General features: G+C 51.7%; 1 protein-coding gene across 1 annotated transcript; it reads left to right on the plus strand.

The window, feature by feature from the left end:
* Positions 1-1,203: 1,203 nt before the first annotated feature.
* Positions 1,204-26,594, plus strand: VIL1 (villin 1). The gene is made up of 20 exons (XM_082466092.1): positions 1,204-1,270; positions 6,500-6,585; positions 6,931-7,005; positions 7,957-8,153; positions 9,554-9,662; positions 9,836-9,946; positions 11,565-11,767; positions 11,882-11,960; positions 12,183-12,281; positions 12,941-13,094; positions 13,662-13,762; positions 13,854-13,991; positions 14,592-14,750; positions 15,750-15,929; positions 16,515-16,660; positions 17,318-17,462; positions 17,906-18,094; positions 19,653-19,721; positions 20,957-21,097; positions 26,239-26,594. The coding sequence occupies exons 2-20, from the start codon at positions 6,511-6,513 to the stop codon at positions 26,350-26,352; spliced, it is 2,484 nt and encodes an 827-aa protein (XP_082322218.1). The 5' UTR covers positions 1,204-1,270; positions 6,500-6,510; the 3' UTR covers positions 26,353-26,594.
* Positions 26,595-27,002: the final 408 nt, after the last annotated feature.

The following is a 27,002-nucleotide window of genomic DNA, read 5'->3' on the forward strand; positions in this document are numbered from 1 at the left end:
AAATGACACTGCCAATTCGCATGTAACATGTCACAGTAAAAAGGATATATATGAAGACAGGTAGATGATAGATAGCTATTATATACATATAGTACACACACTGCATATGTACTGGGCAATAACTTGAAAGAAATACTCCAAAATAAATTACCCAGATTTATCTCTGTAGTGGAATTATAAATGAGTTTTTCCTTTCCTTATTGCCTGTCTGTATAATTGAGTGAACATATACTTTTTATTCACACAAAAATGTGTTTTTTTAGAAACAAAATAGCACCTGCAGTGTGTTTATTCCTCTTACCAAATTGTGCGTGAGCTCACACACACACCTGCATGCACACGTGCACATGTGCACACAAATGTACATTTGGTCTCTAGAACTCTTGGGAAGGTGTGGTCAGGAGAAGCAGCTGCCCTCACCCAGCCCACTTCAGCGCACCTTCCTAAGGACCACAGTTCAGAGGTGACAGGAGAACTTCTGCAGCGGTGGAGGCTGGGGGCAGCTGCCCAGGGTGCTGAGTCTGTGGGCGACGCCGACTTCTGAGTGAGACCCGCTCCTGAGAGGGCTGCGATCCTTTCCCCTCCTGAGTGAGAAGCCCCCCAGGATCAGGTTCAGAAATGGAAGCTGTGGCTCCTGGGACAGAGCAGCAGAGCGGAGTCCAAAGGCAACGGTTTATGGCGGCTCATAAAAACTCCAGGTGGAGCCAGCGCCTCTGAAGAGGGAGACAAGAAGAGCACTGTGCCCCTCCGAGCGCGCGACCTCTAGGGGTGCCAGTGTCCCATATGTCCTGGAAGGGCCCTAAGTCTGAACCCCTGGCCCGGAATCCCTAGGTCCAGGGGTCCCCCACCCCGGGGCCACTCCCCCAGGGAAGGAGGGAGGACGGCAGAGCTGGCTCCTCTGGGTCGAAGGGAGGAAGTGTCCAGGTGCCCCTATCTTTCCTGGCAGATGCTGTCCACCTGCATCCCATTCTGCCTGGGCCCTGGGCAGAAACGCATCCCATCCCTGGGCGCCTGCTCGGGAGCCAAGGGTGGGGCACCTTGGCTCTGGGCGTCAGGCGGTCGCTGGGCTCCTGGCTCCCAGGGACCTGGCGGGCACCTGCCTCCCCACCCCCTCACCCATCCTCTCTCTCTCTCTCTGGGGCCCTGTCTTCCCTTATATGGTGAAGGCAGTTCCTGGGGTGGGGGGGGAAGGGACAAAGGTCGCTCTCCTCCAGCCAGCCTGCCACAGCTCCCTGAGATCTCCCAGGTGGCAGCTGCCTCCTCCAGACAGGTAAGGCCACCCTGTAGGGACACATGGGACCACAGGTGGTGGGAGAGGACAGAACAGGGTCCCCTGCTCCTGGCGGGCAGCCTGGGGCCTCCTGCAGCTCCTTGGCGCGGGTGTGAGGTAGAGGCTTCGTTCTCTGGAGAGTCTGGAAAGGGCAGGGAGCCCAGTGTGGCTTCCTGGGCCTCCAAGGGAAGGATTGTGCAGCTTCACCCCAGACCACTGCTCTTTCCGACCCCCACTTGCCTCCAGTCCCCACCCCACCTCAGGTGTCACCCATCCCCACCCGACTGCCCTGGACTGAGGAGTATCTGGGGACTTCTAGATGTAAAAGCCTCCAGTCCTGGGCAAACCGGGACTAGCTGGTCACCCGGGCCTCACTGTCCCCCTAACCCCTGCGCCCACTGTCTCTTTGCTCATTTCTTCCTCATCTGAAATGGTTTCTTTCTCTGTGTCCCCATTCCCTTGAACTCCTGGGACCTCAGGGCTCTCGTCTCCTGGATACTAGGGTGTGAGCAACAGCCATCAGGGATTGAATGGGCAAAGGCAGAGAGGGGGCAGGGGGCTGTGGGCAACAGGACCCTGGGCCCTGGTCCAGGCTCGGCCACCCTCGCATGCACCTCTGCCCCATCTCTCCTCCACCAGGACCCGTCCGCTCAGCCTCACCAGGCACTATGGCTCCATTCAGCTAAAATAGGGGGAGCAGGGGAGGTGGGAGCCAAGTCCAGATCAGGATCTTGGGATGTACTGACCACCCACTTCCCAGGAAGCCTGTTCAGGCTCAGGGTGAGGCAGAGTCAGCAGGCTGGGGGCTGGGATATGTCCACTTCCTCTGCTCTCATGGGCCTAACAAAGCAGGAGGGTGTCCTTTGGGGACTGCCACATCCCTGTCCTGCTCAGGACTGCATGACTAGGAATGAAGAGCAGTGACAGCACTCTGGGGCTCCCTGGAGCTCCAACTCTGAGGACAACAAGGCAGCAGTTACGAAAGGAAAGATGGGACCTGGGGGCAGCAGGAGCCCTAACTCCCTCCAGGGTCCCAAGAAGGGCCATCCCTTTTATTCTGTGGTTCAGTCTTTCAGCTTCAAGAGTATTTATTGAGCACCTACTATGTGCTAGGATCTGGGGGCTACACAGACAAATGTGTCTAGGTCATTGACCTTGGGGACCTCAGACTTATAAACAGATCCTCTCATCATCATGTGGTCAGGGGTCCAAGAGAGGCATCCGGCCAGGATGCCTTGGAGTCCCTGAGGAGGGGTCCATAGTCTAGCCTGAGGATTCTGGGAAGGTATCTTGGAAGAAATGAGACCTAAATTGAGTCAAGAAGAGCACGGGAGTGTTAGCCAAGTGAAGACAGGTGGCGAGGGCACTGGAAAAGAAAACTAAAGGAGAAAGGAGGGACATGAGGGGAGGGTGAGAAGCAACATGGGTGGGTGGGGGGTGGCCAGGGCCAGTGAACAGTGTGGTGTTACTAGAAGCAGAGAGAGGTGGAGGTGTGTTGGGGGCAGACTGGAGAGGCGTTCAGGTGGACAGAAGGGCCAGAGAGGGAGGGGTCCAGGCTGCTGCACCAATGGATGGCTTTGGGGTCTGGGAGTGTTGGTGCCCTTCCTCAAGGGGGGGACAGAGGAGAGAGGGGACCAGGAGTGAGGGGGGAGCCAGTGAATTCAAGCTGAGAGAGAAGACATCACATATCCAAACCCAGGGCTGTGCTGTCGGCATTGGGACAGCATGGGACCCATATTCCTCCCAGCAGTTCAGGAGAGACTGGAGGCTGGGGAGGACCAGGGGGGCGGGCCAGAGGCATCTGCTCTGACCAACGTCGACAGGGCAGGAGCAGCTGGCAGCTACCCTTGGAGCATGAGTCCCCCTCTCGGGGCTGCCCTCCCCAGAATGCCCTTGTTCACCCCTTCCCTGTTCAAGCTGCTGGAGATCCCCAGTCCTGATTTCTCTCTAGGGAGGGAGAGCCCCAGCTTTTTCAAGTCCCTGCTCCCCAGAGTCTCCGCTGCTTTGATGGACAAGAAGAGCCTCATCTTGTCTACACTCTATTCCTCTTGCTATTTCCTCCTAGACTCAGAGCACGTCCCTGTGGGACTTTAAATATTTATTTATTTATTTATTTATTTATTTGGTTGCACCGGGTCTTGGTTGTGGCAGGCGGGCTCCTTAGTTGTGGCACGTGAACTCTTAGTTGCGGCATGCATGTGGGATCTAGCTCCCTGATCAGGGATCTAACCCAGGCCCCCTGCATTGGGAGCACGGAGTCTTATCCACTGCGCCACCAGGGAAGTCCCCCTGGTGGGACTTTAGAGATCACCTAGTTGTCAACCGCCCACCTCATAGATGAAGAAACACAGCCATATCTGTACAGCTAGTGAGGGTCAGTCTGTTTTGGTGAAAAGAGGGATGTGGACGAAGGTGGTGATTGAAATAAAACAGAAAACATTTTCCTCTTTTGTACCCAAATTGGTTCAGCTGAACCAGGAATCCTGGGAGCCCTGGGGTCTCTGCGGGTTGAGAAATACCTCATGGAGGAGGCCCTGGCCGACAGGGACATCAGACAGGACCCAGGCACAAGGGGCTCCTACATGTGCAGTGCTGGCTATTGGCAGGTGGCCCTGATCTGCTGGAGGGGGCGCTAATCAAAGGCTGGGCAGGGAGACCTTGCCCCCAGATTCCACAATGCCAGGGAGAGGGGGTCACCTTTCAGGACTCAGAAGAGGGAGTCTACCGCAGTAAAAGACCAGGTCATTGTTCCAAGGGGTGACTCAGAGTTCAGGTGCAAGGAGAGATTAGATAGATTCCAGCTGTCAGTGCACGGAGGTGGGGGCCACATGACCTTTCATTTATTATTCACTGATTCAAGGAGCATTCATGGAGGGCAACTCCATGCAGGGCTGGGTGGTAGGCTCAGTGGGGAATGGGGTGGCCTCCAGCCTGGGAGGGAGGGGCAGGAAACCAGGGACAAAAATAACCGGGGACAAGTGGCTCTCCTTAGCTCATCAGAATCACTGGGGAGTTTCAAAAGCACCTATGCCCCGCCTCCCAAAAGGCAGAAAATAAAGTACCCAAGAATGGGCCACACCCAGGCCTAATTAAATTAGAATCCCTGGAGATATGGATACATCCTGAGCATCAGAGATCAGTGTTGTTTAAAATCTCCCTCAGCTCGGTGCTTTGTGACCACCTAGAGGGGTGGGAGAGGGAGGGTGGGAGGGAGGGAGATGCAAGAGGGAAGAGATATGGGAACATATGTATATGTATAACTGATTCACTTTGTTATAAAGCAGAAACTAACACACCATTGTAAAGCAATTATACGCCAATAAAGATGTTAAAAAAAAAAAATCTCCCTAGGGAGAAGGAGCGAGAAGCGTGCTTCTCAGGGGGGGAGACGGGCTTGCCAGCGCACGGATTCTTCTGAACCAAGATTCTCAATGCAGGGGGCGAACGTCCGGTGTTTTTGTTGTTGTTGTTTAGGTTCTAATTCGTCCCCTCTCCGGTCCTGATTACTGTACTCAGTAGATTTAGATGGCATGGACTTGAAATAAAGCACCTTTGTGTTTAAAAAAAAAAAGCTCCCTAGGTGATTCTGATGAGCAGCTAGAGTGGAGAACACAGCTACAGGTCAAAGGAATAGAGCCATAACAGATACCATAAAAGAAGACTGGGGAGAGATTTCTTCCCGCTCAGTGGGTGGAGGGTGGTTCACGTTGGAAGGATTCACTCATTCATTCATCCATCCATCCACTCGATCACTTTAACCCACACACCCAACCAACCACCCAACTACCCGCCCATTCATCCATCTGCCCATGCACCCACTCAGCAAAAAGTGCCAGCAGTGCTATATGCTGGCGATTCAGTACCGAACAAACAAACATGGTCCCACCCCATTTTGTGTGGGCCACCAGAACAGTAACTGCGGCGTGTCTGGAGCTAGCAAGAAACAGGAAACTGCTGCATACACTTTTCTTTTATTGTGGTAAAATACACAGAACATAAGATTTACCATTTTAACCACTTTAAAACATACAATTCAGTGACATTCAATACATTCACAACGCTGCACAACCACTACCACTATCTAGTTCCAGAGTATTTTCATCATCCCGAATGGAAACTCCATTCCCACTAGGAATCGCTCCCCATTCCTCCTTTCCTCCCAGCCCCTGACAACCACTAATCGATTGCTATCTCTATGGATTTGCCTATTCTGGATATTTCATATAAATTCAATTATACCATACCGGGCCTCTGTGTCTGACTTTTTTCACTGGGCGTAAAGTAGTCAAGGTTCATCCACATTGTAGTGTGTATCGTGCTTCATTCGTTTTTTCAGCTGAATACCATTCCATTGTGTGGATAGACCACCTTTTGTTGATCTGTTCATATGGACATTTGGGTTGTTTCCACCTTTTGGCAATTGTGAATAGAGCAGCTATGAATTTTATGTACAGGTTTTTGTTTGAACACCTGTTTTTTTCAAATCTTTTGGGTGCGTACACTTTTCAACCCTTATTTATTCTTTGCTTTCTTTTTAAAAAAGAAAACTCCGTATGATATATATATATATATATATATATATATATATATATATATATATATATATATATATATATATATATATATATTTAACCAGGCATGGCTTTGATCAAAACTTTTCAGGAAGAAAAACTGTTTGGGGCTAGATCAAGAAGGGCCTTGATTGCCAGGCTAAGGAGTGGAGGGAGACTTTTTGCAGTAGGTGATGAGGGAAGGTATTTAAACACGAATGACAAGATCAGAGCTGGGTGAGAAGGCTGGAGGGCGGGCCCCTGGCCAATCAGGGCCCAGGGTGGGGAACTTCCCCCAGGTCCCTGAGCCCTGGCCTCGGGCATTGTCGGGAACTGTCCCGGGCTGGGCTGTAAGAGCGGCACTGAAACCGAGGCATGCCCAGGTCTTCTTCTTTTTTTTTTTTTTTAATATTTATTTATTTATTTTTGGCTGTGTTGGGTCTTCGTTGTGGTGCGTGGGCTTCTCATTGCGGTGGCTTCTCTTGTTTCAGAGCACGGACTCTAGGCACGTGGGCTTCAGTAGTTGTGGCTCATGGGCTTAGTTGCTCCGCAGTATGTGGGATCTTCCCAGACCAGGGCTTGAACCCATGTCCCCTGCATTGGCAGGCGGATTCTTAACCACTGCGCCACCATGGAAGACCCTATGTCCTCTTCTTACTCTGACACCACTTCTCCCCAGGTTCATCCGCCATGACGAAACTGAGCGCCCAGGTCAAAGGCTCCCTCAACATCACCACGCCCGGGGTGCAGATATGGAGGATAGAGGTGAGGACCTGCCTGGGCACAAAGGGGGCTCTGCAGGACTGGGGTGGACCAAGGGAAGGGAGAGCCCTGGGATTACTCGACTGTCCTCCATCCTGCCCTGCTGGCATGCGAGCCCCTGGTGCCTGTCCCCAAGTGCCATCCCCACCCCCTCCTCAGGCATCGGGCACATCCTCTTGCTCCTTTTCCTCCCCACCCTCCTCACACCCATTCTCCTTGTCAGTTTCCTCATGCCCTCTTCCTCCTGGCCTTCCTTTCCTAACTCTCCATTTGGTTAAGGGGGGCAGGGAAGCTGGGGGTCCTCGGTGGTTGACCCTCTGACCTCCCTGACCTCCCTTCCCTCCCTAGGCCATGCAGATGGTGCCTGTTCCTTCCAGCACCTTCGGCAGCTTCTTCGACGGTGACTGCTACATAGTCCTGGCTGTGAGTCGGGGATGGGCCGGGGAGGGGGCTGAGCAGAGAGCAAAGCTCATGGTAGCAACATAGAGGAAACTTGAGGCTGGGGGCAATGGGAACTGCCACCGAACTTCATCCCAGGACAGCATTCACTGGGTGTTCCCAGCCTAGAGGTAGCTCCACAGTGTCAGAGATGTAAGAGGCTCTCCCTGCCCTTGGGCTGTGAGCTCCCAGCTGGGGTGACCATCTGTGGATTTACAGTCTTGGGGGATCTTCTGAACTGGTGGGATGTCACCCTACCTTGAGCCCATGTTCCCAAAATCCATAGTCAACTTCATTTCACCTTCTCGGTTTCTTCCACATCCTGTATTGTTAACGCATTTGTACTTTTCCTTATATTGATTCACTTTTAAAATTTAAATCAATTTATTTAAAAACTTAATATCATTATCATGAATGGAACACAGTGTCCCGTGTCACAAACAGAAAGTAGCTATAAAATATTTCCATAATCAGGGACTTCCCTGGTGGTCCAGTGGTTAAGACATCGCATTTTCACTGCAGGGGGCGTGGGTTCGATCCCTGGTCTGGGAACTAAGATCCTGCATGTCCGGTGGCGTGGCCAAAAAAAAAAAATTCCATGATCATTTCATATATACATTTCATTGTATACCACCCAATCACCTATCAGACCTCTGATGGTCTGTGCACATCACTTTGGGAAATGCTGTAGTCCCACCAAGTTATTTCCAAGATGAGATGAGCAAGGCCCAGGTGGGGGAAGCCACTTGCCCCATGTCTCAGAGAGTCTGACAGAACTGGGGCCACGGTGCAGGGCTGCTGACCACCAGTCCCATGAACTTCCCCCATGCCAAGCTCCCCTGTGGCCCAGGCCCCACGAGCTTGTGAAGCAGGGAGGCAGGGAGAGGGCTGTGGGAGCCCAGGGCCTCGGGTACACTGGACATGCCCTCTCCCTAGATCCACAAGACAGGCAGCAACCTGTCCTATGACATTCACTACTGGATCGGCCAGGACTCGTCCCAGGATGAGCAAGGGGCAGCTGCCATCTACACCACACAGATGGATGACTTTCTGAAGGGCCGGGCTGTCCAGCACCGCGAGGTCCAGGGCAACGAGAGCGAGACCTTCCGAGGCTACTTCAAGCAGGGCATTGTGTACGGAGGGGCGTGCTACAGGCTTGGGAATGGAATCAGGGCTGGGGAGGGACACCAAGGCTGGGGGGCAGACCTGGGGCTGGAAAGGAAGCCTGAGGCTGTGGGGAGAGCCCATGAGAGTAATTTTTGTTCACCTTTCTAATCTTCCACTCCCATTTCTGCTGCTGCCCTGTCCTTGGTCTTCATCTCTCTGAGTGTGTCTTTGGCTGCCAGGAGGCCATTCTGAAATTCTGTAACTCTGCATACCATGAATTTTTGTAAATCAACCCCTATTTGAATGTCCTGGAGAGCTCAGCACCAAAGGAGGCCCTCCAGGGCATCATATCAAGTCTCCCCACTGGCCAATGAGCATATGACTGCTCCTTCTTTCTCTAAAGAAACCTTTCACACTAAAATCCAGATTTCCAGCTTTTCTTGAAAAATCTGAAGTTCTGACCTCCCGGCTTTTCCCATGGAAACACACGGTCAGGAGCCAAGTTGCTACTGACCTGTAGGATAGGCCAGGATTTCTCCAGTTAGCCACAGTCCCCACCCTTCCCTTTTGTCTTGCTCTCCTTCTTTCTACACTCACAGCAGCAGTCCACTCCTTTGAGCACTTGAGGTGGTACCTCTCCTGGCTTAAGTCTGCTTGGGCTGCCATAGCAAAATACAAAAAATACAAAAACCAAAATATAGACTGGGTGGCTTAAACAACAGAAATTAGTTTTCTCACAGTTCTGGAAGTTGGAAAGTCCAAGATAAAGGTGTCGGCTGATTTGATTGCTGGTGAGGGCTCTCTCCCTGGTTTGCAGATGGCCACCCTCTCACTGTGTCCTCACATGATGGAGTGTGAGCAAGCTCTCTAGTGTCACTTCTTATAAGGGCACTAATCCAATCATGAGGTTCCCACCCTTATGACCTCACCTAGACCTCATCTAATCTATTACCTCCCAAAGGCTCCGTCTCCAAATGCCATCACATCGAGGGCTAGGGCTTCAACATATGAGTTGGGAGGGGACACAATTCAGTCCATAACATATCCCCTCTTTCCTTCATTTCAGTCCCCTGTCCTTAGAGTCCTATCCAGTCCTTCTACATTACCACATTACCATGCACCCATCTTCGCAGGGCTCTCAACAGGGCAAGGACTAGGGTGAGGTGCACGAGGCATCTAGGGTACAAACTCCAAATAGGCACTCACTGCCAGGGTCATGCAAATTGAGGCAATAGACCGACCTTGCATGGCCCTGAGAGTGAGTGCCTCCTTGGAGTTTGTGCCCAAGGTGCCTCATGCACCTCCCTAGTCCCAGCCCCAGCCCTCAAATGGCCCCTGTGGCAACCAGGTACCCAAGATCTGGGAGGACAGGGACCTATCACACCTCCCAGCCCACTCCCTTGGGTCAGTTCACCTCTCTTCACAGGATCCGGAAAGGGGGTGTGGCTTCTGGCATGAAACAAGTGGAGACCAACTCCTATGACATCCAGCGGCTGCTACATGTCAAGGGCAAGAGGAATGTGGTGGCCGGAGAGGTGGGCATCAACCAGGGCCGTGGGCATGGCCTCCTCTCCCCGCTCCCAGCCTGGGTGGAGAGCAGAGGCTGAGGAGGGGTGAGGGGCAGAGAAGGGGTGGGGAAGAGATGATGGGTGATGGGGGTGATGGATGGGGTCTGAGTGGGGTCTGTGCCTGCCCCATGGCTCTCCAGGTGAAGATGTCCTGGAAGAGTTTCAACCGTGGGGATGTTTTCCTCCTGGACCTCGGGAAGCTTATCATCCAGTGGAACGGGCCAGAGAGTAACCGCATGGAGAGACTCAGGGTAACCCTGCTGGTGCACCACCCCTCCCCCCAAATCCCACCCTGCCCCGACCTGCTCCTGCACCCAGCACCCAGCCTCCCTCCCAGTCAAACTTGCCAGACCGCTGCCACACCCCAAGCAGCCCCCATTTCCCCAGGCGTCTCTCCCCTGACTGTCTAGGGTACTGTGTTTGAAGGTGGATCTGAGTCTTCACGTGTATGGGGAGAGCTATGCGTGTTGGAGTTCGCGTGTGTGTACCCTGGCTGATCCACTCAGGTCTAATGGGTCCCTGCTGTGTGGCAGACCCTGTGCCAAACATTGGGCATCTGGTGGTGAATGAAATGGGCAGCGCCCTGCCCTGGCTCTGGCCTCCAGCTGGCCGTCCAGTGGGGAAGACAGACATGCAGGGCAATATTGGAGAAGTGAGGGGTGGGGAGTGTGGCGCTGGGGGTTCTGAGAGTTCTATGAAGGCTTCTGGGGGGAAGCAGGAGAGAAGTGGCTGGCAGGGAACCTCCTAGCTCAGCCAGAGCACAAAATGAGGGCTTTGGGGAGCTTGGAGCAGAGGGCGGGTGGGTCTCATAAGACATGTTATGTGGTCAGAAGTCTGTGTGAGAGGGTTGGGTTTTGTTCTCAGTGACCGGGAGGCCGTTGAAGGTCACTCTGACTTTTGAGAAGCGAGAGGGTGTGGAGGGCTTGAGGGCACACAGGGAGCCCCTCTGGCCGTCTGGGTGAGGAGCGTGGCTGGGAAGGTGGAATCATGGGACTTGCATGTCAGATTGGGGGTGACGAGAGAGGGGCGAGGCAGAATTCAAAGGCTGTGCTTTTTGTGGGGATGGATGGAGTCCCATTTCCTGAGATGGGAAGATCAAGAAGCAACAGAGTTGGGAAGAAAATCAAGAGTTCGGTTTGGGACATCTTAAAATGGGGTTATCATGGGAGTTGGAGAAATAGGATGAAAACAGAGAGCTGGGCTGGAGACAGATATGGACCTGAGCGGAAGCCTTGGGACTGGGTGAGAGGGCCTGGAGGGGAGTGGAGAGAGAAGGGGACCGGGGTGGAAAGGCCAGTAACTGAGTAGTAGACGTTGGGCAGAGGAGGGTAAGCCAGCCCTGTGTGTGAGTGTGTGTTTGGACATCTGTGTGAGCACATGAGAGACTGCTGTGTGTGTGTGTGAGTGTGTGTGTTTGGGCGTATGTGTGAGCACATACATGAGCCTCTGTGTGTATGCATGCACGCGCGTGCGCACGCATGTGTGTGTGGGGGTGGGTGGGTGGGGGTGTGTGTGTACATGGCTGTGGGGCAAAGAGACCGAGGACTGTGATCTTCAGGGCTCACCTCTTATACAAAACTTTGAAGTAAAATCACAAATTTCAAACAATGTCAAAAACGAAGGCCCAGCAAGTCCCCTCCAGACCCTCTCCTGCCCAAGAGGAAACCTGCTCTTCCTGGGATTTTTGCCTGGTTTCCTCACATGCACCTAAAAAGCCTGGTCCCCCATCAAAAGGGAAGGGCCCGGCAGGTGCCTCCCCCTTGGGGCTGCTGTAGGGGGCTGGGCTCTCCAGGTGTGGTTTGGGATGGCAGACACTGCCCTGTCCCCTGCCCTCCGCCAGCCTTCACGGGTCCCGGGGCCTCCCTGCAGGGCATGACCCTGGCCAAGGAGATCCGAGACCAGGAGCGGGGTGGGCGCACCTACGTGGGCGTAGTGGATGGGGAGAACGAGAAGGCCTCGCCGCAGTTGATGGAGATCATGAACCATGTGCTGGGCCAGCGGACAGTGCTGAAGGCCGCCGTGCCTGACACGGTGGTGGAGCCGGCACTCAAGGCCGCCCTCAAGTTGTACCAGTGAGTGCCTGGTTGCCTCTGGGCTCCTCTTGACCCTGGGGGACTTCCTGGGGGAGGATTCCCCAGGTGAGGGCCCGGGACCCCCCTTGTCTATGCCTCACGTTTGTCCTGCAGCGTGTCTGACTCAGGGGGAAACGTGGTGGTCAGAGAAGTCGCCACGCGGCCGCTCACACAGGACCTGCTCAGTCACCAGGTGAGAGGGTCTGGAGGCCTCCCCCAGCCCCAACTCCCATCACCCCCCTGCCCACCGCCTGCCCACTCTCCCCCAAGTAGGAGCGGCGCCAGGGGCCTGGGCTGGTTGTGGAGGAGGGGGTGGCATGTGAGGGGAGGCGACCTCGTGTGCCTGCCGCTCCCCTAGCCCGGCACCGAGGGCGACCTCAGACTCTCACCCTGCGTCCTTCTCTCCCGCCTCCAGGACTGTTACATCTTGGACCAAGGGGGCCTGAAGATCTACGTGTGGAAGGGGAAGAATGTCAATGCCCAGGAGAAGAAGGAAGCCATGAGCCAGGCACTGGTGGGCCTGGGCGTCAGGGAGGAGAACTTGGAGGAGAAGGCAGAGAAGCCGACTCCAGCAGGGAGAGGGCAGCGGGGTCAGGGCCAGGCACAGCCCCAGGCAGAGGCCAGGGAAGGCTCCGAGCCTGATTTAGCTCCAGGGGATCTGGATATCCGCTCTGTAGCCGTCTTGGCGGGTCTCTGCATGCTGCATAGCCAACCACCCGGCAACCTGGGGGCCTCTGCAGAATGCGGGCTCCCACCTCCAGCTTGGCTGGGACAAGGGAGGGAGAAATGGAGGCTGGCCTTCCTACAAGAGGGGGTTGGGTCAGCACGGTGCTAAGGCCAAGTCAGAGTTTGGGGTCACTGTAGGAGTTGGAGTCAGTCATTCTAACTGGCTTGGGGTCAGCGTTGGATTGGGGGTGGGGTTCAAGGTCGGAGATGGAGGCTGGGATCAGGTTTGGGTCAGATTTGACCTTGGGGTTGGGGTCAGAAGTGGGTTTTGAGGTTAGTAGTGGATTCAGGGTTGAGGTCAGAGCTAGGTTGGAGGTGGTGTCGAGTTTGGAGTCTGGTTTGGCCTTGGGGTGGGGGTCAGAGCAGGGTTAGGTTTGGGGTCAGCTTTCACTAGGGGGTGGGGACTGGGGGAGGGACACAGGCCCAGCCACCTCCTTCTCTTCCCAGAACTTTATCAAAGCGAAGCAATACCCACCGAGCACGCAGGTGGAGGTGCAGAATGATGGGGCCGAGTCAGCCGTCTTTCAGCAGCTCTTCCAGAAGTGGACAGTGCCCAACCGGGCCTCAGGCCTGGGCAAAACCCATGCCGTGGGCTCCGTGGGTGAGGGTTGGCCCGAGGCAGGGTGGGACCAGAAGCCGGGAGCGGGGCCCGGAGAGCACAGACCTGTCTCCTGCCCTCCTTCCTGAACACGCCTCTTGCATGTGTCCTTTCACCCTGGGTCTGGACTCCCCAGGTGGGGGGGGGACACAAAGGGACTTGGAGAAACTCAAGAGTTGTCACAAAAATGGAGCTGAGAACAGCCTGACTTTCATTTGGAGTGGGGTTGGGTCTCTCTGGAACCCAGAAAACTTTAGTCTCCTGGACAATATTTGCTGAGGGCAAGCTCCGTGCCAGGCACCTGGGGGAGGAGAAAAGGGTTGTCCTTTCTCTGGCTGCTCTGGGAGGCCCCGGTGAAGCATGAGCCTTACTGGAGGGAGATATGGTTCTGTGTTATAACTCTGCCACTCTCTAGCTGCATGACCTTGGGTCAGCTACTGAATCTCTCTAGCCTCAGTTTCCTCATCTGTAAAATGGGTCTAAGAATTGTAGCTTCCACTCAGGGCTGTTGTGAGAACCTGGGGGAACTCAGCTGGTGACACTGGGTATCATGATTCCCCCTCACTCCAGCTAGGGTGGAACAGGTGAAGTTTGATGCCACGTCCATGCACGTCCAGCCTCAGGTGGCTGCCCAGCAGAAGATGGTCGACGATGGGAGTGGGGAGGTGCAGGTATGGCAAGGGAGGAGGGAGGCCCGGGATGGGTGGGGAGGGTTTGGCAGAGCCTGTCCTGGACCTCACACTAGCCTGCTACCCACCCCAGGTATGGCGCATTGAGGACCTAGAGCTGGTGCCTGTGGATTCCAAGTGGCTCGGCCACTTCTATGGGGGCGACTGCTACCTGCTGCTCTACACCTACCTCATTGGCGAGAAGAAGTACTACCTGCTCTACATCTGGCAGGTCAAGCCCCACCCCACCCTGTCCAGAGCATAGCCAGCTCAGCTCCCCCTCCACTATACCCATGCCAAGTGGCCATTGCGCTTGAATTGAATATCTCTGGTGATGGGGATTTCACCCCTTTTCTATCTTGGAACTGCTTTGGCTGTGAGATCCCACTGACACTGAGTATCCCCACTCACAACCCTTTCCCCTTTTGATTCTCTGAGTCTCTCTTCCAACTCCCATTCCCTCTATCTGCTCTGACTGTGGGTTTCTATGTCCAGATGTGAGGGAGCAGGGAGATGCTTGGGTGCTGGGGTTGAGTGGTATGGTAGCCATGGTGTTTCCCTGAGAAAGGTGCAGTAAGCGGGAGAGGAGGTTTGGGGTCAAGGTGGGTCAAGGGTGGACTGGGGCTGGAAAAAGATTAGGTGTGGGGCTGGGATCAGAACCGAGGTCTGGGTCAGGTGGGGATTTGGGCTGTGTCCGGGGTGGGGCTTGGTGGGGAAGACAGTTGGTTTTGGGGCCGGGCAGAATTGGGGATGGAGTTGTGGCTAAGGCTGGGGACGGAGTCAGAATCGGGGGCTGTCCTCATCCTACCCCTTCCATCCCGCTCATCCCCAGGGCAGCCAGGCAAGCCGGGATGAAATCACAGCCTCGGCCTATCAAGCGGTCATCCTGGACCAGCAGTACAACAATGAACCAGTCCAGATCCTGGTCCCCATGGGCAAGGAGCCACCTCACCTCATGTCCATCTTCAAAGGACGCATGGTGGTCTACCAGGTGTGGCTGCTGGACCGGGGTGCCTGGCAGTACCGGCAGCTGAGGCGGGGTGGGCATCCAGGAGATGGGGAAGGGGACATGGGGTGGGAGCAGGGCTAGGGTGAAGCCCATTCTCCCTAGGAGAGGATTGTTTGAGGCTCCATCATCTATGTGGAATGGTAATAGAAACAGCAATTCAGTATTTTAAAAATCCGTTTGATAAACACTTAGCACATACAAGTACTGTTTCTCTCTACACCCCTACTCCTTGGGCCCTCTCCATGAAAAAAGAAGTTATTTTGGCTGGATCTGCCTAACGATGGACCTGTCTAAAATGCACTGGTGCCTTCTGACATAATGAAATAGCCGTCTCTTGCATTCCTTTAAGCAATAATCTGGTTATTGAGCACTTACTAAGCATACAGCCCTCTGCAAAGCGCCAAGGGGGAGAAAAATGCCATGCTAATGCTGTTTACCATCTTGTTGTGCAACCAGTGAACCAACAGCCCAAGGCACTGTGTGCTTAAATGCCAGAAATATGTTGCATTCAAAGGGGAGCATGCATACAGTAATCAGGGAATAGGCATAAAGTCCATGATGGAAAGGGGGTTTGGAGGAGGTCTTGACATTGGGGTCAGAGTTGAAGAGCTCAGCAGAGGTAAAACGAGGGCATGCGATGCAGGGGCACAGCCAGTACAAAGGCCCAGAGGAAGGGCCCCGTGGGGAACAGTGAGAAACTGGCCAAGCTAAATGGAGGGTTTGGAGAGAGCTGAGAGTGACTCTTGAAAGGAAGTTTCCACCTTCAACATCAAGGGCCGCGCTGAAAGCTGGGCTCTAGTCTATAAGCCGGATGAAGGTTTCAGGCAGGGAAACACCCATGACCAAAGCAGTGTTTTGGAAAGACTATAGTCTGGTGATGGTGTAGAGGACCAGGAGGGGCAGCAGACCCACCCAACCTCGGTCGCCCCTCTAATCTCCCATCACCTTTACTAAGGTACTCCTGCCCCTCTCTCCCTGCAGGGAGGCACCTCTCGGGCTAACAGCGTGGAGCCTGTGCCCTCCACACGGCTGTTCCAGGTCCGGGGGACCAACACCAACAACACCAAGGCCTTTGAGGTCCCAGCCCGGGCCACCTCCCTCAACTCCAATGACGTCTTCATCCTCAAGACCCAGTCTTGCTGCTACCTGTGGTGTGGGAAGGTGTGTGCAGGGTCCAGCGGCCTCCCCCTCCCCGCGTGTGTCTTGGCGGTCCCCCAGCCTCAGAGCAGCCTCCCCGTGTGGGTCAGGGCAGGGGCCTCTGGCCGGGTAGGTCCCGCTCACTGGTTTCCCTGATGCCTCTAGCCCTGCCTCGCTCCTCCGCGGCGCTGGGTCTGGCCATCCTGATTCTCTGCCTCTGTGTCCGAGTAGGTCTTTCTCATTCTGTTTGTCTCTGGACACCCCTGTCTGTCCCCGTGTTGCTCTGTCTTTATGTCTTGGGCTCTCTCACTCTCCCTGTGCCTGTAGCTGCCTCCCCATTTGTCTCTGTCAGGAGGACTCAGTCTCTTGGAGACTTCCTCCCGCCCAGTAGGAGTGCAGACTCTCTTGTCTCCTCTGCCATCCTTTGGCGCATCAAGGACAGAGGAGAGGTTGGGACAGCTGCCCCTGCCTGGGCCGTGTGCGTGGGCCCCTGATCCAGGAGAACCTCCCAGACCTGGGAGCTCTGGTCCAGTGAATGTGGTGGAAGGAGGGGGAGGCGTGGCACTGGAGATGGGCTCCCCCAGCACAGCCGACCCCCCCTTTTCCCAGGGCTGTAGTGGGGACGAGCGGGAAATGGCCAAGATGGTTGCTGACACCATCTCCCGGACCGAGAAACAAGTGGTGGTGGAAGGGCAGGAGCCGGCCAACTTCTGGATGGCCCTGGGCGGGAAGGCCCCCTATGCCAGCACCAAGAGGTAACTCCCAGGTCCCTTGACCGCCAGCTCACTTTCCGAGGCTGGAGAGCCTCCCGGCACCTCCACCCGCATGGCCCAGAGCCTGCAGCAGGTATGGATTGAGAACTCTGTGTGCCAGGCTCTCAGGGCTGCCAGGTGAGTAAGGGGCAGCCCAGGCCCTTGGAGCCTCTCAGGCACTGGGGCTGTGTCTGTGCTCCTTACCATGGAATGCCTGGGGCCTGGTGGGGGTATTTCCACAGCCATAGGAGGCAGCTCAAAGAGAGGGGCAGGGCTATAGGTGTGCCCTTTGGGAAGAAGATGCCAGGGTCCCAGCAGCTCCTGTCCTTCCATGCTGCCACAGGACCCAGATGCTGAGGAACACAAGCTGTAAACCCTCTTTTTCTAAAGAAGGTCCATGATCCACTATTCCCCAGTTCAAAAGCAAAAGGGCATGTACTACAGTAGCAGCAGGAGGAATAGAGGGAAGATATCAGGAAGAACTTCCTAACAGGACTATAGAAGAGCCACGGAAATGTATATCCTGGAAGATTGGTGGGAATTTCTCCCTTGGAGAGCTCCTGGACTCTTGGGAGGATGCGGGACCTTTTGTGTGATCAGAAGAAAGAGCATTTTCCTAGGAGACAGGCTTTCCAATGTGATCTCCTCTCCACCTTGCAGGCTGCAGGAGGAAACCCTGGTGATCACTCCTCGGCTCTTTGAATGTTCCAACCAGACCGGGCGCTTCCTGGCCACAGAGATCCCTGACTTCAATCAGGATGACTTGGAAGAGGATGATGTGTTCCTGCTAGATGTCTGGGACCAGGTAGGTTTGAGGGCTGGGGACCTCCCTTCCCGCCACCTCAATCCCCAGAGCCAAGAAATAGTGGCTTTAGGGATAGGTAAGGTTTGACGTTTTCTTGACTCCCATATACGTTCTCCCTGGGAGTGGTGTTATGAGCCTAAGAAAGAAGAAGGCAAGTAGAGAGGAACATGCCTGGACGGACTGCAGGGCAGGATGTATTCTTCTCCCAAAGTCCAATTCATTTCATGAGGCAGAGGAGTGTTTTTGAGGGTCTTTGGCTCTGGAGAGGTTGGGAGTCACACATCTGCAGAATATCTAAGTAGAGGGCATCTGTCCAACCTCCATTTCCAGAGGCAAAATCAAGACCTGATGGGGCCTGCCCAAGGCCAGGGTCCACTTCTGGACATCTGAGCCTGGGGGAGCCGAGGGAGCACAGAAAGGACTGACTCTGGGATGCTCCACAGGTCTTTTTCTGGATTGGAACGAATGCCAATGAGGCCGAGAAGAAAGCTGCAGCCACCACGGTGCAGGAATACCTCAAGACCCATCCCAGCGGCCGGGACCCCGAGACCCCCATCATTGTGGTGAAGCAAGGACACGAGCCCCCCACATTCACGGGCTGGTTCCTGGCTTGGGATCCCTTCAAGTGGAGTGTGAGTGGCCCCAGCCCACCTGCTCCTTCCAGCCCAGTGCATCCTTCATGGCACATCGAGGGCAAGGTGGACTCCTGGCTTTTCTGTTCATTGTGATAGACGACCTGTGATATATCTGTAAAGGGGTTGGGGAGACTTAGAATAAACAGTAAGGCTGCAGCAAGACCATTAAGGCCCCTGGTGAGGGAGAAGAAAGGAAATCTATCAAAAACCTAGGCTAATGACAGTGTCTTTCTTGTGCACTAGATTTAGCTCAAAGCTCTTGGACATTATTGGTAAGAGCTGTACTGATTATTTAAATGCAAATTAATTAAATTTGCATTTAAATTGATTAAAGAATTGATTTCTTTAAAATTGCAGAATTGATTTCTCACTAAATTAATGAATTAAAGAATTAAAATTAAAGAACTCATTTCTCACTAGTCACATGTGGCTGGTGGGTACCATACTGGGCAGCACAGAAAAAGAACATTTCCATCATCATTGCAGAAACTTCTATGCGACAGCATTGGTGGGTCCTCTGAACATGTCAGTTCTAAAGGAAAGTGTTTAAAGACGGATGTCTCCTGGCACTAAATTCTAAGCAAATAGATGTCTCCTGGTCCTATCTGTGGTCCTTACCTGAGGGACAGTGAATCAGATTTCCACAGGATTTTCTAAACTGGTCTCAGATAGAAGCAGAGGGCAGCTCCTCAAAGCGGAACCCCAGTGAATGTTCTCTGAAGGAAGGAGGAAGGCTAAGGTAGAATGAATGTTGACCTGGTGGCTTTGGGTACATGAAATTGACACAACAGATGAGATTAGGGAAACAAAGCTTAGATTAATTTCCTCAAATGTGTTTAAACAAATTCAGTGTTTGATGAGCTAAGTTTAGTCTTGATGATGGATTCAAATAAATCTCAAGGCTGCACACCTAGATGCCAGAACTTCTCAAACCCAGGTCAGTGTCCCAAGTCAACAACTCTGGCAGGTCTTCCCCCACCTCAAGTCTGTGCTGGCGTTTCTCACAGACTCATTCATTCACTCACTCAATCATTTATTCATTCACTCATTCATTCAGTCAGCATAACTGGAGCTCATAATGCGCCATGCTTGCTGCCAGGCCCTGGGGATGTGGAGATGGGGCTCCCCAAGGAGCCAAGGTCCCCTCTACTCCCTTCACTCCTCCGTGGTAGGGTCCCCTCCAGGCTCTGAGAGGAGCCCCCCAGTTCTCCAGGACCTCTCAGTCCCCCAGAGCCTACACAGTGTGGGCAGGGGTCTCAAGACTGTGCGGCTGCTTAGACCCCGAGGGTGGGGAAAAATCGTACTTTCCATCCCCATGTTGCGCCAAGCAGGGCAAATAGCCCCCTGTCCCAGCCTGTTACCCGTAAGCCCTTCGTGCTCATCCTTACCATCCAACCTCCTTTTTCAGGGATGTCCTCCAGCCTCCCCCTGAGCTTCCTCATCTCCTTCTCACCCCCGGGCCCTAGGCCAGCCTTCTTTCAAAGCCTGAAGGAAAATATTCTTCTGTCTCCTCTGCTGAGACCCAGGTCTAATTTGTTACTTACTTTACTTGCAGAACGCCAAATCCTATGAGGCCCTGAAGGCGGAGCTTGGAAACTCTGGAGACTGGGGCCAGATCACTGATGTGAGCACGGGGCAGTTGGCGGTGGCCATTGACAATGGTCAGACCCGTGAGAGCCGAGAAAGCTCCACGGAAGATGCCAGGGTCCTCTGCTTCCTTTCCACTGTTCCCTCCCACTTCTCCTAGTTCTTCTTGCTGTTTAACTTCAATGCCTCTAGCTGTTTTGTCTCCTCCACTCCCTAGTGAAATGGTTCCCAAATTTTATCATGCATAAGAGTCTGGGTGATGGGGAACTAGGGGATGGGGGAAGCTTATTAAAATGCAGATTCCAAGGTCCCACTTCCCAAAATTCTGGTTTGTAGAGTTGGGCTGAGACCTAGTAATATGTGTATTTTTCACGAAGGGCCCAGGTAATTTGATGCAGTTAGTCCGCAGATCACACTTGGGGAAATAGTGACTTCTCTACTATCATCACCCTGGTGATCCCTTCTCTGGGTAGAATAACCTTTTCCTTCGATGTTTCAGTTAGTTCATGGAAATGTGTTCCGCCTACAGGCCTAAGATGTGGAAATATGAAATCAAAGAAGTTCACAGTCTTGCAGGCGAAACAAGACCAAGTAGACTCTGCAGAAGTGTGTCCAGAACATGAGAGCAATTTCCCAAGCATGCTGGGGTTATCAGCAGATAACACGTGTGGCTCCTCAGCCTCACCCGCAGGCTGGGAACCCTGTGGCACTCAGTAAACCCTTCTTGGTTGACGGATGGTGCAGACGGGAAAGCGTAGATAGATAGGTCAAGGTTAAGTGAATTTACGGATGACAGTTTCACAACAGATAAGAGAAAGAGGGTCATAAATGTCCAAGGTAGACCTCGAACATCAGGATAGCCATGGAGAAGTTCATAAGTCATAGAACAAAACAGTCATCTTACACCAACTGGCTTTGGCTGAATACAGACCGCCAAGCTTTAGCTCATGGGTCTTGTCCAAAGTGCCATGTTTTTATGAGTGTGTGTATGTGTGTGTGGACAGTGGGAGGCGCGGGTCATGGAAGGCTTCTTTTTTTTTTTTTTTTTGCCACACCACGAGGCTTACGGGATCTTAGTTCCCTGACCAGGGATTGAACCCGGGCCCTTGTCAGTGAAAGCACTGAGTCCTAACCATTGGACCGCCAGGGAATTCCCATGGAGGGCTTCTTGAAGGAGGTCCCCTAGGGTCAGTGTTGACTTCAGAGAAAAAGGCAGCCTGGAAGGCAGCCACCAACCAGCTGAACTAACAGTGTTTTCCTTTTCTTCCCTAGGAGCTCACAAACCCTAAACTAGACGTGTTCAACGCTAACAGCAATATCAGTTCTGGGCCTCTACCCATCTTTCCCCTGGAGCAGCTGGTGAACAAGCCTGTGGAGGAGCTTCCCGAGGGCGTGGATCCCAGCAGGAAGGAGGTGGGTCAGACTCTGAGAAGGAGGACGAATCTGATTTAGTCAGAGATTTCCTCCTGAAAGGTGAACGGGAATTATTCAGGCAGAGTGGGTTACTCTTGGAGACGGGAACAGTATACACAAAGCCCAGAAGTAGGAAGTAAACACAGCTCGGGCGAAAGGATGAGGTAGCCAGAGCGGTGGGGTGTGTGGAGCTGGGGAGGGGCGGCTGATAGCTAGGGAGGGGCAGGGGGCTGGGCAGTGCCTTCTATGCCAGGCTAGGGGTGGGCGGTGTCCATTCTAAAAATCAAGGGGAACCATTATGGTGAAGCAGGGGAGCGGCAGTCAGGCTTACGCTTTTCAAAGACCACTCTAGTTGCTCAGTGAAGAATGGACTGGAAGGTGGCCAAAGCAGCAGCCACAAGTCAGGCTGAGAGGTAGACGGGAGCCTAGAATAGATGGTGGCAGGTGGAGGTGGGGGTGGGTGGAGGGAAGGAGAGGGTTTAGGGAAATATTTCGGAGGTTAAATCAACGACACTTGGTAACGACCGGATAAAGGTTGTGAGAGGGGAAAGTTGTGTCATTTTCTGAGATAAAAATCCTGGGTCAGACCCAGCTTAGAAGGGGACAATCATGAGTTTAGTGGCAGCCATGTCGTTTGCAGCACCCAAGAGACATCCTGGTTGAAATACATGTTTGGCGGGCTGGCAATTCAGAGGAGCACCGGGGAGGAGACTCATTGGCACAGGGTCCATCAGTTAGCTGCAGCTGCTGTCTGTGTGGACCACTTGTGGGAGAGAGTTTGGCAAGAAGGGCTTGTTAAAAAACATATTTCTGGACTTCCCTGGTGGTCCAGTGGTTAAGACTTTGTGCTTCCACTGCACGGGGCACGAGTTTGATCCCTGGTCAGGGAAGTTCCGCATGCCATGCGGTGCGGCCAAAAAGAAGAAGAAAACAAAACCCACATTTCTAGTATTCATTCCCACTTCATGAACATCTAAAATAGACTGCAAATCTAGCCTGAGAGGGTACTGAGAGAAGAGAAAATTTACTCTGTGTATAATAAACCATAAAGAAGTCTTAGAGAAAAATTAATGAATCTACAGAAGTGAGATGACTATTTTCTCCAGGAACATCTGAGTCTGTTATGGGTTTGGGCCCGATATATGCATAAGTGTATTGTTTCCAGAACATTGCATCCTGCCCGTCACCTTTAGAACCCTTTTGTGCATTCTCTCCCATATCCACCAATGTGTCCTCACTGTAAAATTGGGATGATCCCAATATCATATAATATTATATTATTCATAATAATGTTACAAATATTATTATTTGCCCAGCCCCTGGTACATAGGAAGTGTTCTATACATGTAGGCTGTTATTATCATTGCTTGTTCTGCACCTGAGAAAACTCAGACCCAGAGCGGGGAAGTGACTTGCCTAATGTGACGTAACTAGTCAGTAGCAAAGTCAGAGCAAGAATCAGGTCTTCTGAGTCCCGCTGTTACTGTCATATCATGTAGCACAGAAAAAGTATTTCTAAATGGAAGGGCAGCCAATATTATTGAACCAGGTGATTAAAAGGAGGCTAAATATTGACAATATATTTTGTTGGTAAGGGTGTGGAGAAATTATATTATTCTGTTGGTGTGAGGGCAGAATGTTACAACCCCTGTAGAGGGGAATTTTGCAATATCTAACAAAGTTAAATATGCATTTACCTATTTTAAAAAATGGAAGCTAAGTAGATCGCTAATTTTGAATATAACAAAGAGAATCAAGACAACCCCACCATGGTAGAAGCAGTCTAAAAAGTCTTAGATTCTTTTTAAAAAATCAGTTTTTAAAAAATCAGTTGCTGCTGATTTCTTTTTTTAATTGTGGGAGTAGCGTGGATTCTTGCTGCAGTGCTGTGAGCTCCATGCCAAGTGGGGAGAGTGGACAAGCTCTCTGGCTGCTCCAGACGTAGAGGCAGCAGCAAGAGGGTAATCTGTTTGAGTACCAATGAGTAAACCACAGAGAGGCGGATGTGGGCATGGGTGAGGCCAGTAATCAGCTGGTAGGACTGCAGGGTTCAAGAACAGGACCAGTGGAAAGATTCAAGTCCACTGGGATGGGCAGTCCCTGCCCTCTAGCCTGGGGGTCAGAGTCCAAAAGTCTCAACCAAGCTGCAGAGCCAGCTTGGGTGGGACAGAGAGAGGGCACCTAAGGCACTTGCAGACCATCGAGATGGCAGCCACAGCTGTGAGGGACCTTCTTCCAAAACAAGGTGCTCCACTGCCCTGCCTGGGGGAGTGGGGAGGCCTCCCAGGAGCCTTGAGCAGAAAATGCCCAGAGGTGGGATGACAGGTTAGAAAACTGGGGCTTCAGATCCACCTGAGCTTGAAATCCATCTACAGGTGTTTACCAAGAAGCTCTTCAGTTCAGGGCTCTCTGAGGGAGTCAAAAAAACATTTTCCAGGGCAATCCTACATAGCAGAACAGCCCAAGATTGAAAAGAAACCCACTGCTCTCACCCCGACTCTGGCCCCTTCTGGTGCCTGGGGGAGCAGAGCTGGAGGTGGGAGATGCTCTTTTCTAACAATTTGAATTTGGGGTTCTTACTTGAGTATGCCTTGAGGATACTGGCCAGCTCCCAGCAGTTTCACTACTATATCATGTTTGAACTGGGAGCAAAGGTCATTTCAGTCTTAAGGCTGAAGAGACCCAAGGTCTAGAAAGGTGACTCCCAGTCGTGATTTTCAAACCAAGAGTGAAAAGGTAGGATTTCGCTGTCTAATCTTCTAGATTATCCACAGGATGAGAGAAGCTGGTACATGTCATTTACCCAAATATTTTGTTTCCCACTCAATAGCTAGGCAAAATTTGACTCTACATTTGTTTCGTGGCTTTCCTAGCTTCTTTTCTTAGCATCTTTCCCCTCACCTCAGTTGTACCCCTGCTGCTACCTGCCACCATCTCTAAGCAAAACCTGTTCCCACAAAATAATGGCTGATGCATTCACAGTGGAATATAGAAGACTGGTGAGGTTTAACCAGGAACATGTTGCCTTTTAACTAGGAACAAACCTAGAAGCCAAGAGAGATGAAGATAACTATAATGGTAAAATTCAGTCACCTGTGAGCACAGTAGTATATACTTTGCCAGTCTGGGAGGGAAAGATGACCTTTACAGGATCCCTGAAATCACTCAGGAAAGGGGATGAGTGTGGTGCAGTGGAGCATGTATTGGGATCAGATGACCTTAACTTTCTTTTTTTTCCCTTTTTTAAAAATTATGGTGAAATATACATAATATAAAATTTACCATCTTAGCCATTTTTAAGTGTACAGCTCAGTGGCATTAATAAACACATTCACATCATTGTGCAACCATCAACCCTGCCCATCTCCAGAACTTTTTCATCTTCCCAAACTGAAACTCTGCACCCATTAAACAACTCCCCCATCACCACTCCTCCCCCAGCCCCTGGCACCCACCATTCTGCTTTCTGTCTCTATGGGTTTGGCTCCTCTAGGAACTGCATGTGAGTGGGCTCATACAGCATGTGTCTTTATGTGATGGGCTTATTTCACTCAGCACAGTATTCTCAAGGTTCATCCATGTTGTAGCAGGTGTCAGAATTTCCTTCTTTTTTAAGGCTGAATAATGTTCTGTTGTATTTATATACCACTTTTTGCTGATCTATTCATCTGTCAATGGACACTTGGGTTACCTCCACATTTTAGCCATTGGGAATAATGCCTGCTATGAACATGGCTGTACAAATCTCTCTTCAAGACCCTGCTTTCAATTCCTTTGGGTATATACCGAGAAACAGATTGCTGGGTCATATGGTAATTCTTGAGGCATACCATACCATTTTCCATAGTGGTTCCCAGCAATGCACAAGGGTTCCAGTTTCTCTACGTTCTTGCCAACACTACCGTTTCCTGTTTTTGTTTTGTTTTCGTTTTTGTTTCGTAATAGCCATCCTAGTGACCATGAAGTAGTATCTCATTGCAGTTTTGGTTTTTGTTTCCCTAATGATTAGTGATGTTGAGCGTCTTTGCATGTGCTTATTGGCCATCTGTATGTTGTCTTTGGAGAAATGTCTAATTAAGTCCTTGTCCATTTTTTTAAAAAATTAATTTATTTTTGGCTGCGTCATCAGAAAATAGTGGCAAGTCATCAGATATATGACTTGCAACTATTTTCTTCCATCTGTGTGTAGTCTTTTTTTTCCCCAGGCATGTTTGTTTATTTATTTATTTGCTGCACTGCACGGCATGTGGGATCCTGGTTCCCCAACCAGGGATCGAACCCGTGCCCCATGCATTGGGAGCACGGAGTCTTAACCACTGGACCACCAGGGAAGTCCCTGTGTGTCGTCTTTTGATGCACAAAATTTTTTAATTTTCATGAAGTCCACTTTTTCTTTTTTTCTTTTGTTGTCTGTGCCTTTGGAGTCACATCTAAGAAATCACTGCCAAATTCAATGTCATGAAGCTTTTTTTTTTTTTTTTTTTAATAAATTTAGTTACTTATTTATTTTTGGCTGCGTTGGGTCTTCGCTGCTGCATGCAGGCTTTCTCTAGTTGCGGCCAGCAGGGGCTACTGTTCATTGCGGTGCGTGGGTTTCTCATTGTGGTGGCCTCTCCTGTTGTGGAGCATGGGCTCTAGGCGTGTGGGCTTCAGTAGTTGTGGCTCTCGGGCTCAGTAGTTGTGGCACATGGGCTTAGTTGCTCCACGGCATGTGGGATCTTCCTGGACCAGGGCTCGAACCCGTGTCCCCTGCATTGGCAGGTGGATTCTCAACCACCAGGGAAGCCCTCTCCCATTTTTATAGAGAGGAAAACTAAGACCTAGAAAGAGAAGCAACATTTTAACCAAGCTAAGTCAAATGTGGTAATTCTTATTTCAGGGTTAGTGTGAACTTGACCCTGGTCGAAAGAAAAGGAGCTCTATCTGCCTCATGTTGTTACCGTCCTTTTCATTATGTTCCAAATTCAGGGATCAAATCTCTTGGACCTCAAAATGCCACCTCCCCCCTTCCCATCCCTTTCCTGGCTCTCACAACATTGACTGTTTTTGCTCATTTGATTTCTGTACACACCTATATGACTCAACAAATCGAACTCTGGCAAGAATGTGACCTTTGCCCTCTGGTCCCTCTCCTCTTCCAGGAGCACCTGTCTGTTGAGGATTTCACCAAGGCCTTGGGGATGACTCCTGCTGCCTTCTCTGCTCTGCCTCGATGGAAGCAACAAAACCTCAAGAAAAAAAAAGGACTATTTTGAGAAGCAAGAGTAGCTGTGGTTTAAAGCAGTACCCTACCCCGCTTGCAGAGCCTTGTTTTGTTATTACTGGTATTAGTCTTATATTAATGGAAGTGAAAATTTACAGTTGTACCTGTGAGCAGCAGTCTGTGGCAATGCCACTTCTGTTTAGTAATCTACCTATTCCTCCAGAAAGATGATTCCTCCATAAGGAGCCTGTGGTCCCAATTTCAGCTCTCAAGAAGGTGGTTGCATTTTTTTTATCCTGGGTGTTGCATTACTTTTAAACCATCCTGTTCTAGAGCTTTCCCTTCTTAGAAGAGCAGCCCAACACTTCACAGAAGAGCCTTTCCTAGGCTTTTATCATGACTCATTTTTAATTATGGCCGGTGGGCTGAAGCATTTTGCAGTTTTATATCTTTCCGAGAGTAATGGCTTTTCCTTTTCACATATACTTTTCTTACTGCCTTCCTCAGGTGATGTTAAAGGGGACCCATTCTTTGAAAGAGCTGAATGGCCCAGGTGATGGCCCTATTTAGGAGGTTTCACAATACTCACTAACCAGTACCCAGCGAGAGCAACATACTCACTAGGCCTAGGCTTAAGGCCCAACACCAAGTATGAAATACAAATGCCATTTCACCCCCCTCTGGTACTCTTAATAATAAGGC

This window comes from Balaenoptera physalus (assembly GCF_965194825.1).
Source record: "Balaenoptera physalus genome assembly, chromosome: 6".
Taxonomy (NCBI): domain Eukaryota; kingdom Metazoa; phylum Chordata; class Mammalia; order Artiodactyla; family Balaenopteridae; genus Balaenoptera; species Balaenoptera physalus.